This window comes from Geospiza fortis, unplaced genomic scaffold, assembly GCF_000277835.1.
Source record: "Geospiza fortis unplaced genomic scaffold, GeoFor_1.0 scaffold206, whole genome shotgun sequence".
Taxonomy (NCBI): Eukaryota; Metazoa; Chordata; class Aves; order Passeriformes; family Thraupidae; genus Geospiza; species Geospiza fortis.
Genome location: NW_005054311.1, coordinates 2,855,568 through 2,870,277, shown reverse-complemented (window position 1 = coordinate 2,870,277; position 14,710 = coordinate 2,855,568). Strand labels below are relative to the sequence as shown.

The following is a 14,710-nucleotide window of genomic DNA, read 5'->3' as shown; positions in this document are numbered from 1 at the left end:
TGATTTGCTAGGTACATGTTGTGACAGGGCATACTCAAAAAGAGTATGATGAGTATGAACTGATCAGAGCTATTACCTGGTCAGTTTAGTGTCTGTTGTTAATCATGTGGAAGCTGTAGCTTCTCAAAGACCAGTAATTTTGTTACTGTGAGCAGCAAAAAAAGCAAATTCATCATTCAACCAAAATGATGAATCTATAACAAAGTTGGTGTAACTCTATGACCTTTCATTAATAAAAAAAAAGAAAGATTAACCAATAAAGAGAAATTAGGTATGTAAGCAGTACAGAATATATTAGGATGTACATAATAGAAGTAGCTACTAACTGAGGGAGCATTAAGAATACATGTAACAGATAAGAGCAAGGAAAACAAGTAGTCAGAGATTGAGTCAGAGGAAGCAATGGTGAAATGCTCATTCTTTTATTTGTTCAGTAACTTGATCACACAAGTTAACAGAAGTATTGAACAGAGAGCTAAATACCACACCTGGCTTGTTCAGGCAGTAGAAATATGGAAATGACAATAACAGTGAAGAGACAAGGTAATTAAGAAATAAGAACAAAGTGTTGTTCAAGGTGGGAGTAATTGACTGAAAGGTTGAAAGAAAAGCCAGGAAAATCAAGATGCAGAAAGCTGATTTCCAGCTTCCTGTTTTCCTTTAAGTTTTTCTGTACTTGAAAGAAAATGTATTGTGTTATGTTATGGACAAGAATAAAATTCTTAACTACTGGTATATAGAGGCAACCTAAAGTCCTTCACAGTCCAAATGTTATCTTTTAGCCCTGCTCTTTGGGAGATGGTGGGAGAATGTTTCCAGATGCTTCAGAAGAGCTGACAATACAAGAGCAGCTGAGAGAACATTTCAAAGATGGAAAAAAGGGATATGAAAAATGTGAAGCTTTGCTTCTCTGAATATATGTAATGAAACTTTGGAGAAAAGGGTTCATTTGGGGGTTTTGACAATAGTAGTTTCAGAGAAGTGAGGATGCTTTGATCTTTGCAAGTTCTTTTAAATTTCAATCATCTTGTGTTCTCAGGATTGTGTTAGTCAAAAAATTTATTCAGACTACCTGGATTTTTAGTTCTGCATAAATCCTATTGTATCGCTTTTTAGGAAGAAAAACTTAATCCTATTGTATCGCTTTTTAGGAAGAGGCTTACAGGCTAATTGTTTTTAACAAATAGTTACATTGCAAGGTTGTGGAAGAGCTAGTCTTTGTCATGGTATAATGTAGAAAAGAAACTTTAATTCGTGAAGACTTTTAGATCTAATTGAGATCAAAATGTTGAGTGAGAGAAGAATTAATGTGACTGCTGATCTTCAAAAATATTAATTTGAAAGGTTTTGATCCCCTTCTGTTACAAAAGGACATATGTGGTCTGATCAAAAATTAAAGTGACTCCTTCTGCAGTACTGTAGGTTCTTTGGGAGAAAAAAATAAGGGTTTTAGCTAGGTAGTCACACCTATAGATCCTATATGTCAACTTTAAATGTGCCCAGTAATATGTAACTGCAGGACTGGCAAGTTCAGAATACTCGTAATAATCAGATAACTACCAAACACCCCTAAAATAGATGAGATGTATAAAGAAGGTAAATATCATTTATTTAGTTAAATTTAGTCAAAAGTCATGCATAGTTTTTACAAATAAGTCCTTTTCCCTAAAAATTAAGCACGTATTATTTTAGTTTGGAGAACTATATTTTCCTTGGTGAGTGATTTTTTAATGCTTGTCCTTCAAGGAAGAGTAAATGTCAGCTTTGTTTACTGTGAACATAGACAGAGGAGTAGGATTTTCTCCTCCCATCCTTGTAGCTCCTCTCCTGTCATTGCTCAGGAAAAAAGGAAGCCGTGGAACTGTTAGTCCTATTCAATAATACTGTCTAATCAGCAGTTTAACTGAACATCCATAAATGTTTTTGTGTTTTCTTTCCTCTGCAGAGTCAATACAAATTTGTTTGTGAAGCTATTCTTCGTGTTTACAAAGAAGGATTGGTTCGACCACTGGATTCCAGTTAGCACAGCAGTGAAGGATGATTTTTTTTTTTTTTTGCCTAAAAAACCTGCTCTTTAAGTAAAGCAAGGGCTTGTTTGTGAAAGCAACTAGAATGGACTAGAAGCCCATGAAAAGACAGACGAGCACATTTGAACTGTGGCACTTTAAATTTCTCAAGAAGATTGCTAAATCATGTACAGTATAACAAAGTCACATAGATAAATATATGACAGCAATTGTGTGTAATATGCTTTATTCACATAGACAACCATAAACAATCATGGAAACCTTAACACGCATCTTTTACTGCCTTAAAATACCCTTTACTTTGGAAGTTACAAAGTTCCTTGTGTTTCCTTTGAAATAGCAAAAGGAAAACTCCTATTATTGAAATTATTCATCTTAAGAAGGTATTTAATATATTTGTTTCATATGAAAACTCATTGAAGGTGAATATTTGTAACTTTCTCATTGGGCTACTAAATATCCATGGAACTGTAACCTTGACTAAAAGGCTGACGAAGAGCTTTAAAGGCTAATGCATAACTACTGTACACTGAGCTGGAGAAATTTAGTATTCAGTTACCATAAATCTATTAGTGAGTATGCCAGCTGTTATAATATGCTGCTTAGAAATCACATCTACTGTATGTGATGTGAAAATAATGCTGCAGTTAGGCATTTATGCAGGTGGTACAGTCTACATCTTCTGTTGATCAATTTTAGTTGCAACTTGCTCTTTTGACAGCGACCTACTTCATACAGTTTTAGTTATTGCACCCCTTTTCTTCTGTTTCTGCTGTCCATCTTCTTTATAGTTTTCACTGCTGTTTCTATATGTGTACTGAAAACATTTTAACTTAAAATGAGGTTTAATTCTCTGTCATGTTTGTTTCCATGTGTATTTACGAGTTCTCAGATGTAAATGTGGATTAATGTTGCACACAAGTACTAGACTTTTGACTTACTGTATATGCAAAGTAGTCTAATCCAATACTGGAAGAAAAATTACTACTGAACCCATCAAATATGTTGCTGCTATTTCAAGGTGTGAAGCTTACAAGGGCACAGGTGTTGCTAGTGTTCAGATGGTGATAAAATATTGACTTGCTGCCCTCCAGCAAAGCGCTCTTATCCAGCAAAACATGACTCCCTTTTGCAAGAGTTCTCCAGATTCACTGTGTTTCTTGCTTATACAGAAATGCAGTTAAATTCACCTGAAGATTTACATGGAAAGAAAGAATGAATTTGTACATTGATGAATAATTCACCCTAAGGTACACTGGTCTCTATTTCATTTCAGATGGGAGAATTGGACTTTCTGAACAGTATAACCACGTTTGTATAATGTTAAATTATTTTGTGTGTGCTTTTTGATTAACCTGAGATAGTTATTAATTTTTTAATAGTGTTTAAAAAATATTCTAAGGGACTGTTTAAAACTCTGTTATTTAAAAAATTAGTCCTAAATAGGGTAAAATTTTTATGGGGCATATTAGCCAGATGTTTATATGTATAAAAGAGAAAATTAGATAATTTTTTCAGAGAGATATATATGCACACACATATTCAGATGTATTTTAGAATTATGGTTTGTATTATAGATATTATCATTTATAGCTCGAGTTTCATTATAGAAACTATTCACAGTTGTACAGTATGCATCTCTCATGTTACTGGAAGACGATGTTTTTTCCCTCAGGAGGTAACTAGAAAGTGCATGTAGGATAAGCTAAATTGCTGACTTGTCTTTTGTAGTCTTGATCCTTTCTCCAAGATTACATTTTTGGCTATAGCTGAAGAGGATGTCTGGTTACTGTTTATTGATCAAAATAATTTTAATTGAGATGTGCAGCGTAGTTGGCGACATGGAAACTTTCTTGGTTTTGTTAGCTTGAATGGTGAATAGGATTGTGCTCATCTTTACATAGTGCATTCCAAATTTCACTTTGACTGGAGTTTTCTGTAATATTTTGGATCATTGTCATCTTGCTTGATTTGGCATAGATTAAAAACCAAAAGACTGGTTCACTCTTATCTTGCTAAATTGCATCAGGTAGCTTAATCAGTCTGTGGCTCCAAATGTAAAATGATAGTGGACATGCACATATTACTTGGGAAGCTTTGTTACATGTGTGCCTGTCTGTTAAAACATCTTTTTTTTTTTTTTTAAGTTTTCCTCTGCCAAGGTCTCAGATTCATCCCTTGCAGTTGGCATGATTTGCATTTAATAGTTTGTCAAGAAGTGAAAAAAGACAAGAAAATAAATTGTAAGAAAATATTTTGAGCATCTTAGTGACATCCGTGTCTTTCATGGAAGTACTCATGGTTTCTTTGTGTTCAAGGTTATTCCTATATTCCAATTGCTATTTATGTTTCTTCATGTTTAATATGTACTTACCAAAGCACTGTAAATATATTTTGTGTATAATTCCAGTCTCAAGATACATCGTATAGGCTTGATTTGGGTTAGTATGTGTGCATTTAAAGGATGACTGTCATGTTGTGACAACAAATGCTGCTCTTGTTTTGGTAAACTTGGACGGGTTTGGTAATATCATTGGGGAGCTCTTGGATTTTAATAACTTGTTTTAAATTGCTGGCCACAGAGAGAATGCTCAAAGCTATATAAATAGTAATCTCTATAACTTTTTTGGTTTTTGGTTTGTTTTTTTTTTTAATACCTAGAACGAAATATTAACTACACAAGTATCTTGTATATTGTGTCCATCTTTATTTCAGTCTTGCTGGGTTTTGCACATGTACCTGTAAGATCCATATGGGAGAATTGAAGGGGTTTTGTCTTCTCTCTGTAGTGTGTGATGACTTTGCACTGAATGAAGTACGCCTTAGATCTGATCTTGCAATGAAAGCATAATTATAAAAACATCATACTGACAGCTTTTGTTTTCACAAAAATTAAGAAATCACGAAGATATAGATTTAAATGGTCGGTTTGGGGGGATTTTGGTTGGAGTTAAAACTTGTGAGCACAAAGTTTTAAATTGTCAAGCAGTTGGCAAGTGGTAGAAGATGCTGTGAAGAAAAGATTCTGTATAACCTTCATAAACATTTTACCCTTGATTTTTTCCTGTGCTGGCATGGTCATGAAAATAAGTATTCAAAATGTCTGGTGTGGTGGGGGTGGATGAAGAGGGAGCAATAAACCCTTGACATTTTCATCACTGTGAAATACACTAACATTGATTTCTACGGAATTAAAGAAATTTTAACTTAGTGGCTTTATATTTGATGTGGAAGTAACTAAACTGCCTATTCAACATGTCTTCAGAAATCTCACAGGGAAACACTTCTCATATAAAGGTGAAAGGACAGGTCTTACTATTTGTTAAAAGTAAGAAAAACAGTGCCCTAAACCATGAATGCCTTTTGTGTAACCAGATGTACGAAATACAAGTCATTAAAATACAACCAAACCTTGAACAGTGGTGGTGTTTTACACACAAAAAAAAGGAATAAATTGTAATCTAGGGGTTTGCTTTTAATTATCGTGTCTTTTATGTGTTGATACTAAATTGTATGCAGTCAAAATGTACCCACAAATTCAGCAATAAGTCTTCATATACACTCAGTTTTTCAGCTGTTGGTTTTCTTTTTTCTCCTCATATTTCCTACTATGCAGTACTTGGTTAAATATATATCTGTTTTAAAAGAACTCTAGTTCTGAACTATATAATGAACTTTGCATTGGCTTTATAGTGATACTTTTTTGCAAAAAAGCTCTTCCCTGTGGACAGTATTCTCATGTCAGACTAAATGCGTAAATGTTAAAAATAGATGCACATGGTTCATATTCAGTCAATTATAATTTAAACATAGTTATTTCACTGATAATGGCTTTATTTTTCTATCTTGAAATGTAGCATTTAAGTGCAAGTTTATTTAATTCTTTCAGCCTTTCCAGAAAACATGTGCTGGGAAATGTTTGTATTTTGATTAGTAACCTGCAACCAGTCTACTTGGTTAAAAGCATTTATTAATTGAAGCTATATAGAAGGTAAAGTTTTCATTAGATATTTTGTTCAAAGGCCAAGTGAATGATTAATTCATTATATAAAACAATGTTTTGATTATATGGGTTTCTTACATTTAAGTTCTGACACTGATAGTGCTCAGCCATCTCAAATGGCTGTCTGTTTTAATTGTAGTTTACATTAACAGTTTAAATATACCAATCTAATGCAATATGATTGAGTTTTAGAGTACTTAACACTGCTTCAAACAGTAGCATCTGCAATCACTGAAGCCTGTCATTCTAAAGAAAAAGGAAGTTTCTCTGGATCAAAAGAAGAAGTAACACATAATATCAATGGATTTAACCATTTTTCAGCTCAGACTACTGTGCTACATTGCTACTCAATGCCACTGTGACAGTAGCATTCTTACCACTCACATAAAGAGCAAATGTTGAGAATCAGTAATATTATGGGAAAAAGCAAATTGTATGGACTGTAAGAGACCAGGAAATATTGCTGTCCTTTTTTTTCCTTGTTTTTAAAGACAAATTCATCTCAAGAGGGGACATTTGCTTGCAGACTACTTGACTAAGACTTGTCTTAGTTTGTGCTTTATTTTGGGTTTAGATGCAGGTTAAACTTTAATAAAGTTTTTTTTTTTTAATAGTAAAGTGTTTATTTTAATAGACATTAGTGAAACACTTCCGTTTACTGTTAACTGTGTAACTTCTGTTTACTTGACTTACGTGATTTTGTTTCTTGAAATGTCATTGTTCTGCCTTATAAAATCACTTTGAGGTTTCCTCCAAGTGTGAAACTGGCTTTGTCTCAGACAGGCAAAGTTACTATTGCTTTAGAAAGGATGTTTTTCTTTCACCTGCTGAAGGGCCAGCATGGTGTTCAGACCAGTCTCAAACTGATCTCTTTTCTGAACAGTGCTACTAGCAGTGGTAGAAATCATAAAGATTTATGGAAAAGCGTGCAAAAAATGTTTTCCTCGGGGCAGATAAGACTGAGTTTAACTTAAATATAAAAAGAAAAAAAGCCAAACATTGTGAACATGAAAATGCTTTTAACAGATAGAGGTGGAAAAAATATTATTTTTTTACTCATTTTCCTTTAAAACACTTCTGTGTTTTAAACACATCATTTCTCTTGGAACAATTTCTTTAGTAAAGAGCCATGCTGTTGGCCATGGGATTTAATTTTTGTCAAATCCACCTAGAAAATAATTTTAAGTGGAACATTTTCCTCATCTACTGGTTTGTGCACTTCAGTAACATTAAAAAGAAACCTCTTAAATATTTTCCTCTTAGAAAATATATTGTCTGTTTTCATTTGATGTCATTTCCTGAGACATAAATGAAACCTGCGTTTGGCTGGGTTGCCCTGCTGTCGAGGTTGAGGTTGCCTGCAACCCTGTTGAGGTTACCGTGCATGCTTAAGAGGAAGATGATGCTTTGTTAGGGCTATTAAACCCCTCATCTAGCATCAGTTACCAACTTAAGCCAGAGTAGCATCATATTTCTATCAGCCTTTTGCAGTATAAACATTTTGTAAATAGTCCTTGGAGCTTGCTTGCCCAAGCATCAGGAAATAGTCTTGCACCAAGCCAGAATTTACAGTTTGAAAAAAAAAAAAAAGTTAAAATCTTAAAGTAAGGAGTGACTATTTATGAAATTCTGTACAAAACATACATTTTAAAAGGAAAAAAATAGTTTTTTCTTACAAGATGCAAAGGTTAGCTGCTAGAAATACCTTCTTAGCTGTGGGGGCAGCTTAGTCATAATTGGCTCTCAGCTAGTGTGCAGTATGGCCCCTAAAGCACAGAAAGTGCATCATCAGCCCAAATGCCTCATTATTTGTCAACTTTCTTGTACATGGTTGGTTGCAATCCTGATTGGAAGGAAGTAAGGAAAAAAGTCTGCCTTCCTTTGGGAAAGAGAAATAGTAAATGCACACTAAATCCACAGCCTATATTGATCTTAGTGTTAGATAATACAATTGTACTTGTATTATCTAACCTCAGCAGTCTAGTTCAAAGTGAGATTAGGTATATCTGTATGGGTTTGCAAAGATGTTGAAGCACTTCATTCCAAAAAACCAAAAAGCTCAGCCCAGCAGTCTTAATTGCAGTGGGCTTAATTTGCTTCAGTTAAGCTGCACTTGGGTTAGTCCTGATCAGTGCCCTTCTAATTCAGAGCTTTGCATACATGATTGAAAACTTGGGGTTTAGCAGGAACTGAATTACTGTCTGTAGAAATTAGAGAGGAATTAGTGTATGTGCTCAAATGTAAATCTATTTCTAATGCCAGTTTTGGAAAATAAATGAAGAGTATCAGTGCTTACATTCCAGTAACCTGTGCAGTGAACACTAAATATAATTTATTTAGGTTTTCACACTTCACTGTGTAACCTTAATAGAGAAATTATTAAAGGTACATAACAGGGACAGTCCTATTAAAGCTTTAAAAATCTGCCTGCCATTCATTCTCACAAATAATGTAATGGTTAAAACTGATTACAACTGATATGGAAATGTGTTTATAGGACTGGGATAAATTGCATAACAGTTGGGAAAGCTGAAGTTGTTTGGGGTTTTTTGCAAGTTTTGAAGAAAATTTCAGTATTCTAGTCACTAAGCTTGTATTTTCATAAAAGTTCAGTTAGCATTTTTGTCAGAGAGTTTTGTTTGCAAAATCTTGGAAGAGAATATCCATTTAGGGACTCTAGCTGGAGGTTTTTAAGTGTTTTTTCTTTTTCCTGTAGCACTCTATAGTTTCTTCTAAGATCTTAGGTGCCAGTGCATTAAAGGAATAAAAGAATGTATTTGATGTATTTGGAAGGTAAGGAAAGAGATTATTTTGTACCCTATGCTGTACTTTTCTTTTAAATCATTTGAAATGTAAATTGATGTTGATATTACAAAGTTTAATTTATTGTTTAAAAGTGTAGACGCCTCTTGAATGTATAATTTTTCTTTTTTATTTTTACAGGAATAAAGGGTTGTTTAATGTTTTCAGTAGAGCTTTCTTGGGGTTTGGAACTGTTTTGAACAAAAACATAGCCACCATTTTATGCGTATTGGTTATATGGCTAATGGTCAAATAAAGCATTTTTGGCTGTATGGTTTTACTGTGGCTTATTCGAAAAGCAAATATGAATTACATTTAAAAGTTATTGGCCTTTTTGATAGGAAAGGAATAATCTAAAAAATCACACATGGATCCAGCTTGAATTTCATCTAAGCAATCAAGCGTGTATGGGAAGTGTCTGGTCTATATACCACAGTAAAAAAAAGAAAACAAGCAAGTCACAAATTCTAAGGAATATTTCACTTGCAAAAAGTTCTATGAAAGAGGATTGTCTAAATTAATTAGGTGAATAAACCTTTTCAGTCATGCCATGCAAGGCCACATAACCATTTGAGTGTAGATTTTCTTTTTTGCTCAAGTGCGGATTTTCCTTTTTGCTCTTATGTATGAAATCTCCAGGCTGTCCTTCCTTTTGGGATTTCACCAGCATGCCTGAGTAATCTTCTACACCGTCTGTTGCCCCATGGTGGTGATCACGTTTTCACAACAAATCAGAGCCCACTGATGCTGTTCTTGAATTATTTCTGTTTACATGCATATTGAGATGCAAGTTCATACATTTCAAAATAGAGAACACATTGAATGAAACACTAACAGATGGATAGAGCATTGACCTGAAAATATGTTTGAGATTTTGTTAAGAACTGGAATGTTTGTTAGCCAGCACGTTTTGCTGTTTACAAGGTGTGGCTCTGCCTACTGATTAGTCTTTTCAAGCTTGAGGCCAATAAAACTTCATGATGAAGTCATGAATTCAATAAAATCTCAGTGAAAGGGAGCACAAAGCCAAAACCACCTGTCTGGACGGCTCAGACACAGGATATGTGTGAACATTGGAATCTCTTACAGGTACGTAGAGAGCTATCCAAGCTGAAGGTTTTGCTGGAAATCCAAACGAAGCCATTTATGGAAAGATGCACTGCTATCTTCACAGCTTGATAGCAAGATGGGTGCAAGAAGAGCCTTTTGGAGGAGATAAGGCAGAAGTAAACTCCAAGCTTGTAGCTGTACCATGGCTGATTGCTAGAGGGGAGAAGAGGGCTTTAACTTGCTGAGTGTGACACATGATTTTTGGACATGAAGGTGTTCCATTCCTCCATACAAGGTAATCCTTTAAAATCCTTATGGTACTGGCTACCCCTTATGGTACTGGCTACCAGAGGAGTGAGGTGCTCCACCAGGGAGCTGGGAATGTGGAAGGAGTGCCTTTATGTAACACAAAAGACTCCTAACAAGCAGTCATAGGCAAGATAGCCTCCCTTTTAACAGTCTTGCTTGAATTTGTTACAACTGGGAATATAAATGTCAAGTGGCATTCCGCTGTATATATGTTATTTTCATGTCTAGCTTTTTCATGCCTTAGTTCAGTGATATAAGCATTTTCAAGCAGTGAATCAATTTAGCTTATCTTCCTTTTAGTACTCAAAGTAAAATATTTTAACTAATATAATAAAAATTGTTAACATCTGGTTTCATGTCCATTTGGGATTAAGTTTCTTTTTTTTTTTTGTCAGTCCTAGTACAATGTAATTAAACTGGGTTTCATCATGTACTAAAAACTAAATATGCAAAGGTGGCATGTGCAAAAGCCAATCTGCTAAGAAAACTTGTTTCTTCATTTTGAGTGGCAAAATTAAGAGTTCACAATTTTTTAAAATGAACCCTATGAGACTAACTCATTGGGGAGAGTCATCTGGGGAGACTGGGGATATTGCTGGTGGTCTCTGGGTTCAGAGCCAGTTCAGATTCCTAGGTCCATCTTCAGGAATAAGGGGAACCAATATTCTGCTGGAGCATGATAAAAGGTCAGACCCCTCTGTACGCTCCTGTGCCCTTGAGTGGCCTGACACTGCTCAAAGAACTCAAAGCTCAAAGAACTGCAACACTATTTTTAAGCAAAGGTGTTCTGATGTACTTCTGTTTCATTGTATGTAGCACCCACTCACAAGAGATGCAGCATCATTTATAATAGGAGCCTTTTCGTTCATCTGTGCATCAGCTGCAGTTTAAAAAATTAGTTAATTGGCACTGATAGAAAAAGGTTTCCTCAGCACTAGCTGTCTCTCAAGCCCAAGGGTTAATTGCTTAAGAACGGTCAGGTTGCACTGGCACAAATGATGGTGTGAGCTGGGGTGTCAGGTGGTAATAACAGGATGGAAAGGTGTGTGAAAACCCTCACTGTATACTTTGATGTAGCCCAGAGTGCTGTGGGAATAGGAATGCTAATTGCTAATGGGTTTGTTCCTGGTTAAGTGTAATTTTGGCCTTCAGAGCTTTCTGTGTCAGTACAAATGCCCTGTTCTTTTAGACCTGATAAATTCTCATTTAAATACTGGATGTTACTCCTTACTAAGTGGTTTGTCCTTTTTGAGCATGAGAGTCCTCAGCTCTGATCTGGGTAACTCTGCTCATGCATGTTCATGCAAACATCATGGAAATGTAGTGTAGCTCTTTAGCTTTGCATTCAATTATACAGATTCTAAGTTAGCATAAGGTTGCTGCGTTCAAATGGGGCCAATTTGCTTATGTATAACACTGAGCTTAAAAGGATGCAGTGACTCCAGCATTCAGGTAACCGTGCCAAAAACTGAAATACATTTTGCCTACAAAGTTACTTGTTGCTGCCTCTTAGCTGGTTGTGGTTTTTTTTCTTTTAGAAGAGTCAGGCTTAATTATTTTCATCTGTCCTGCTGGGTTGATTTTTCATTTGTTTTGTGATGTTTTTCATGTTTTGTTCTGGTTTGGGTTTTTTTCTGTTTTGTTTTGGGCTTTTTTTTTAGTCTTAGAAACACTATTACAAGAAAACCTTCCCACTTTGTACTGCTGGGGACACTTGCATTTTGAATAGAGGATGTTGCTTTGTCCTCCATAAGAACAGCTCTCAGTACTGTGATATTCCATCTCTGCTACCTCAGTAACTTTCCCTGCTCTATCAAATGAGATGTCAGTGCACGAGCAAATGCTGTCTTGGGCCCCCAGCTGGGAAAGTGCCACCTCTGTAGGAGCTCTTTCTTATACAGTATTCCCCTACGTGGGTAAGAAAAGCAGGAACTGAGGAGAAGTAGAGCTTCCAGCTGAAGGAAAGTTAGGACTGAACATAGCCTAGATGCTATGCAGGATACAGGAAACCTAGAGAACCCAAGAGTTATTAGACCTACTGAAGACTGGAGGATAGCCATCTACGAGGAGCTTGCTATGCTTCTTCCTCCTCCCCATTCCCCTTGGATTTTTACTAAGGGAAACAGGCTGTCCATCTTCAATCCCTGTGGCAGGAGGTGCCACAGCCAGTCTGAGCTCCCTTTCAAAGTCATCTGTTCTCTCATGGCCTGATGCTGGTTTTTTCCTGTGGCCTAGGTTATTCAACTTCACCCTCTATGGCAGCAACTGCTCAGAGCTGGCCTGACTTACAACTCCTCAGCTGTGTAACTGAGAAGCTCCATCTTGGCAAGTGCTCTTACAGGAGTCCTAAAGATTTGTCTAAATTGCATTACTTTCAAATATTATCTCTTTATCAAGACAGGATAGGAAGGGGGTGGAGAGAGAGATAGATAGATGTGTATGTGAGCACATGTATAGAAAGAGAAAACAGAGCATTTAAGTGAATAACAAAAGTAGCTCCAAAAATGGGCAGAGAATACATATATTCAGTTTGACATCTCAGCCATGAACAGTATTAAAAAGGGTCAGTCTAAAATGAAGCTGACCATACAGGTGATATAAATAATATGTATAAATAAGGAGTGGGTTTTTTCTAGCGTGCTACAGTAGTTTTTGTATTGAAGTAAAAACTTGATTCAAACTATTGAAAAAAAATCTGTATATAAGCTGGTTTTATTATTTATATGCATAGGATTTTGCTTTTGTAGAGTGCTGTAATACATGCATAATTTATTACTTCAAGTGACACTGAATCTTGCTTGCTTTATTGCCATCTGCATAAATTGTTTGCTCTTCTGTCATAACAAGGTTATGTAGATTGAGGATTATTTTAAGGGTAATGACTTAGGAAAGTGATTTCCTGGTATTTCAGGGAGTAATATGGCAGAGAACAGGGAAAATAAAATACTTTATGCAATGATTACATTCAGTGTATATTCAAGCACTGGTTTACATATCATGCCTTTTGCCCTAATCAAGCCAATTATTATTCAAGTTTGTAATCTGATGCAGTTAGGGTGCTTGATGCTGAGCACATAACTATCAAATGCAATCCCACTTCCAATAAGCTTTTAGGTTGGTGCAGAGGAGGGACAGAACAGTTTATTCATTCACAGTCAACCAAGCCATGGTATATAAGGAAACAGAGGTGTGACACAAAGGTTAAATATAGGAGAAAATAACTTCTTTAATAACTGCTCAATTACAGAAATTAGGCAGATATAACTTCAGTAGATATTTGAAGAGCAGAAGTTTAGCTGTGTGAACTGATGGAATTACCAAAGCATCCAAGTGCAAAGGGAATGATACTGCATGGAACCTGGATTATCCAAGTATAGCAAGCAAGAGAGCATAAAGTCATAGAAACTGGAAGTACAGCACTGGCAACGTACCTTGAGAGGAAGCCCTCGGTGCCTTCTGCAAAGAGCCTTTCTGCAAAGATAATTGAAACCCTGGGCACACCTTGTTCTCACTGTGTTCCTGTTGCTTCACAGAAATTGCTCCTTCATGGAATTGTGCTAATTGTTTAAAATGCTTACAGAAAAAGGTCTTGGTAGATTTCATGCATTCCTTGTTGGGGACAGTGAGAGGATATAGCTAGAACTGAAGTTCAGCAGAAGAGGATGCATTTTTTTATAGCTCCCCACAGAGGAGGTACTTTGCCAAGCAAAGTTTGTTTTACAGTCCTGTGAGATGTAGTAATTTGTATTTCCCCCAAGGTTAGGTGCAGAATCTCATGGCCACAGAGCAAAGCTATTGGATGAGGGAAGAGAATTTGAGGGTCAAGTTGTAGTCCTCTGCCCATGCCAGGGCTGATGCCAGAATTCCCAGGCTGACTACCAGAATGATTTACTCATATTCCATGGGATGCCCTACCCATGGAGCACAGTACTAGAAGATTTCACACTAAAAATTATTGGATTGCTGGCAGTGGCTGGTGGCAAGGAAGCAATAGGTTTGGATGGCTACATCAGTACTAGGCAGTTTACAAGATGGTGAAACATTTGGTTATCCCAGGATGAATTTTTCTACCCTACTCGAGTGTGGCCAACTCGCTATCCTCTCAAAAAGAAGGATTCATTGCAGAGCTGCACTCTGCTCCCCCTCTAGCAGTGATTGTCCCTTCCTTATCCTAGTTTGCTCTCCTCCGCCACTCACAACACATGTGCCTCCCCTGCACATGCAGCATGCACTGCTAAATTCTGGTCATGCTGAGTGGGTAGAAGTGGGTGAGTTGCTGTTGTGCTGGAACAGATGGTGTCTGCAATGCAGCCACTAGTTATGTTCATGTGTTGTAGGAGGTTGCTAAAGGAAAAGGGGAAAATTTAGAGTTTTTGTTGAAAAGGTTGGTTACTTTTCTCTTAATTATATGGATTGAAACAATTGGAAAGTTGAGGTTAGTTTGCTGGTTTTTTTCAGTTGCCAGTGGTTTGATTTATTTAGATGATGTGTATTGAGCCAAGGTAACCCAAGGAGGAGA

At 36.2% G+C, this 14,710-nt stretch overlaps 1 protein-coding gene across 2 annotated transcripts in view; it reads left to right on the top strand.

The window, feature by feature from the left end:
- PTPN3 (protein tyrosine phosphatase non-receptor type 3) overlaps nt 1-5,444 on the top strand; it is a 90,660-nt gene extending 85,216 nt beyond the window's left edge. For both annotated transcript variants that reach the window (XM_031055670.1, XM_031055669.1), the window contains exon 26: nt 1,946-5,444. In XM_031055670.1, the coding sequence (XP_030911530.1) occupies nt 1,946-2,023 (78 nt within the window). In that variant the 3' untranslated portion in view covers nt 2,024-5,444. The remainder of the gene's footprint in view (nt 1-1,945) is intronic.
- Nucleotides 5,445-14,710: the final 9,266 nt, after the last annotated feature.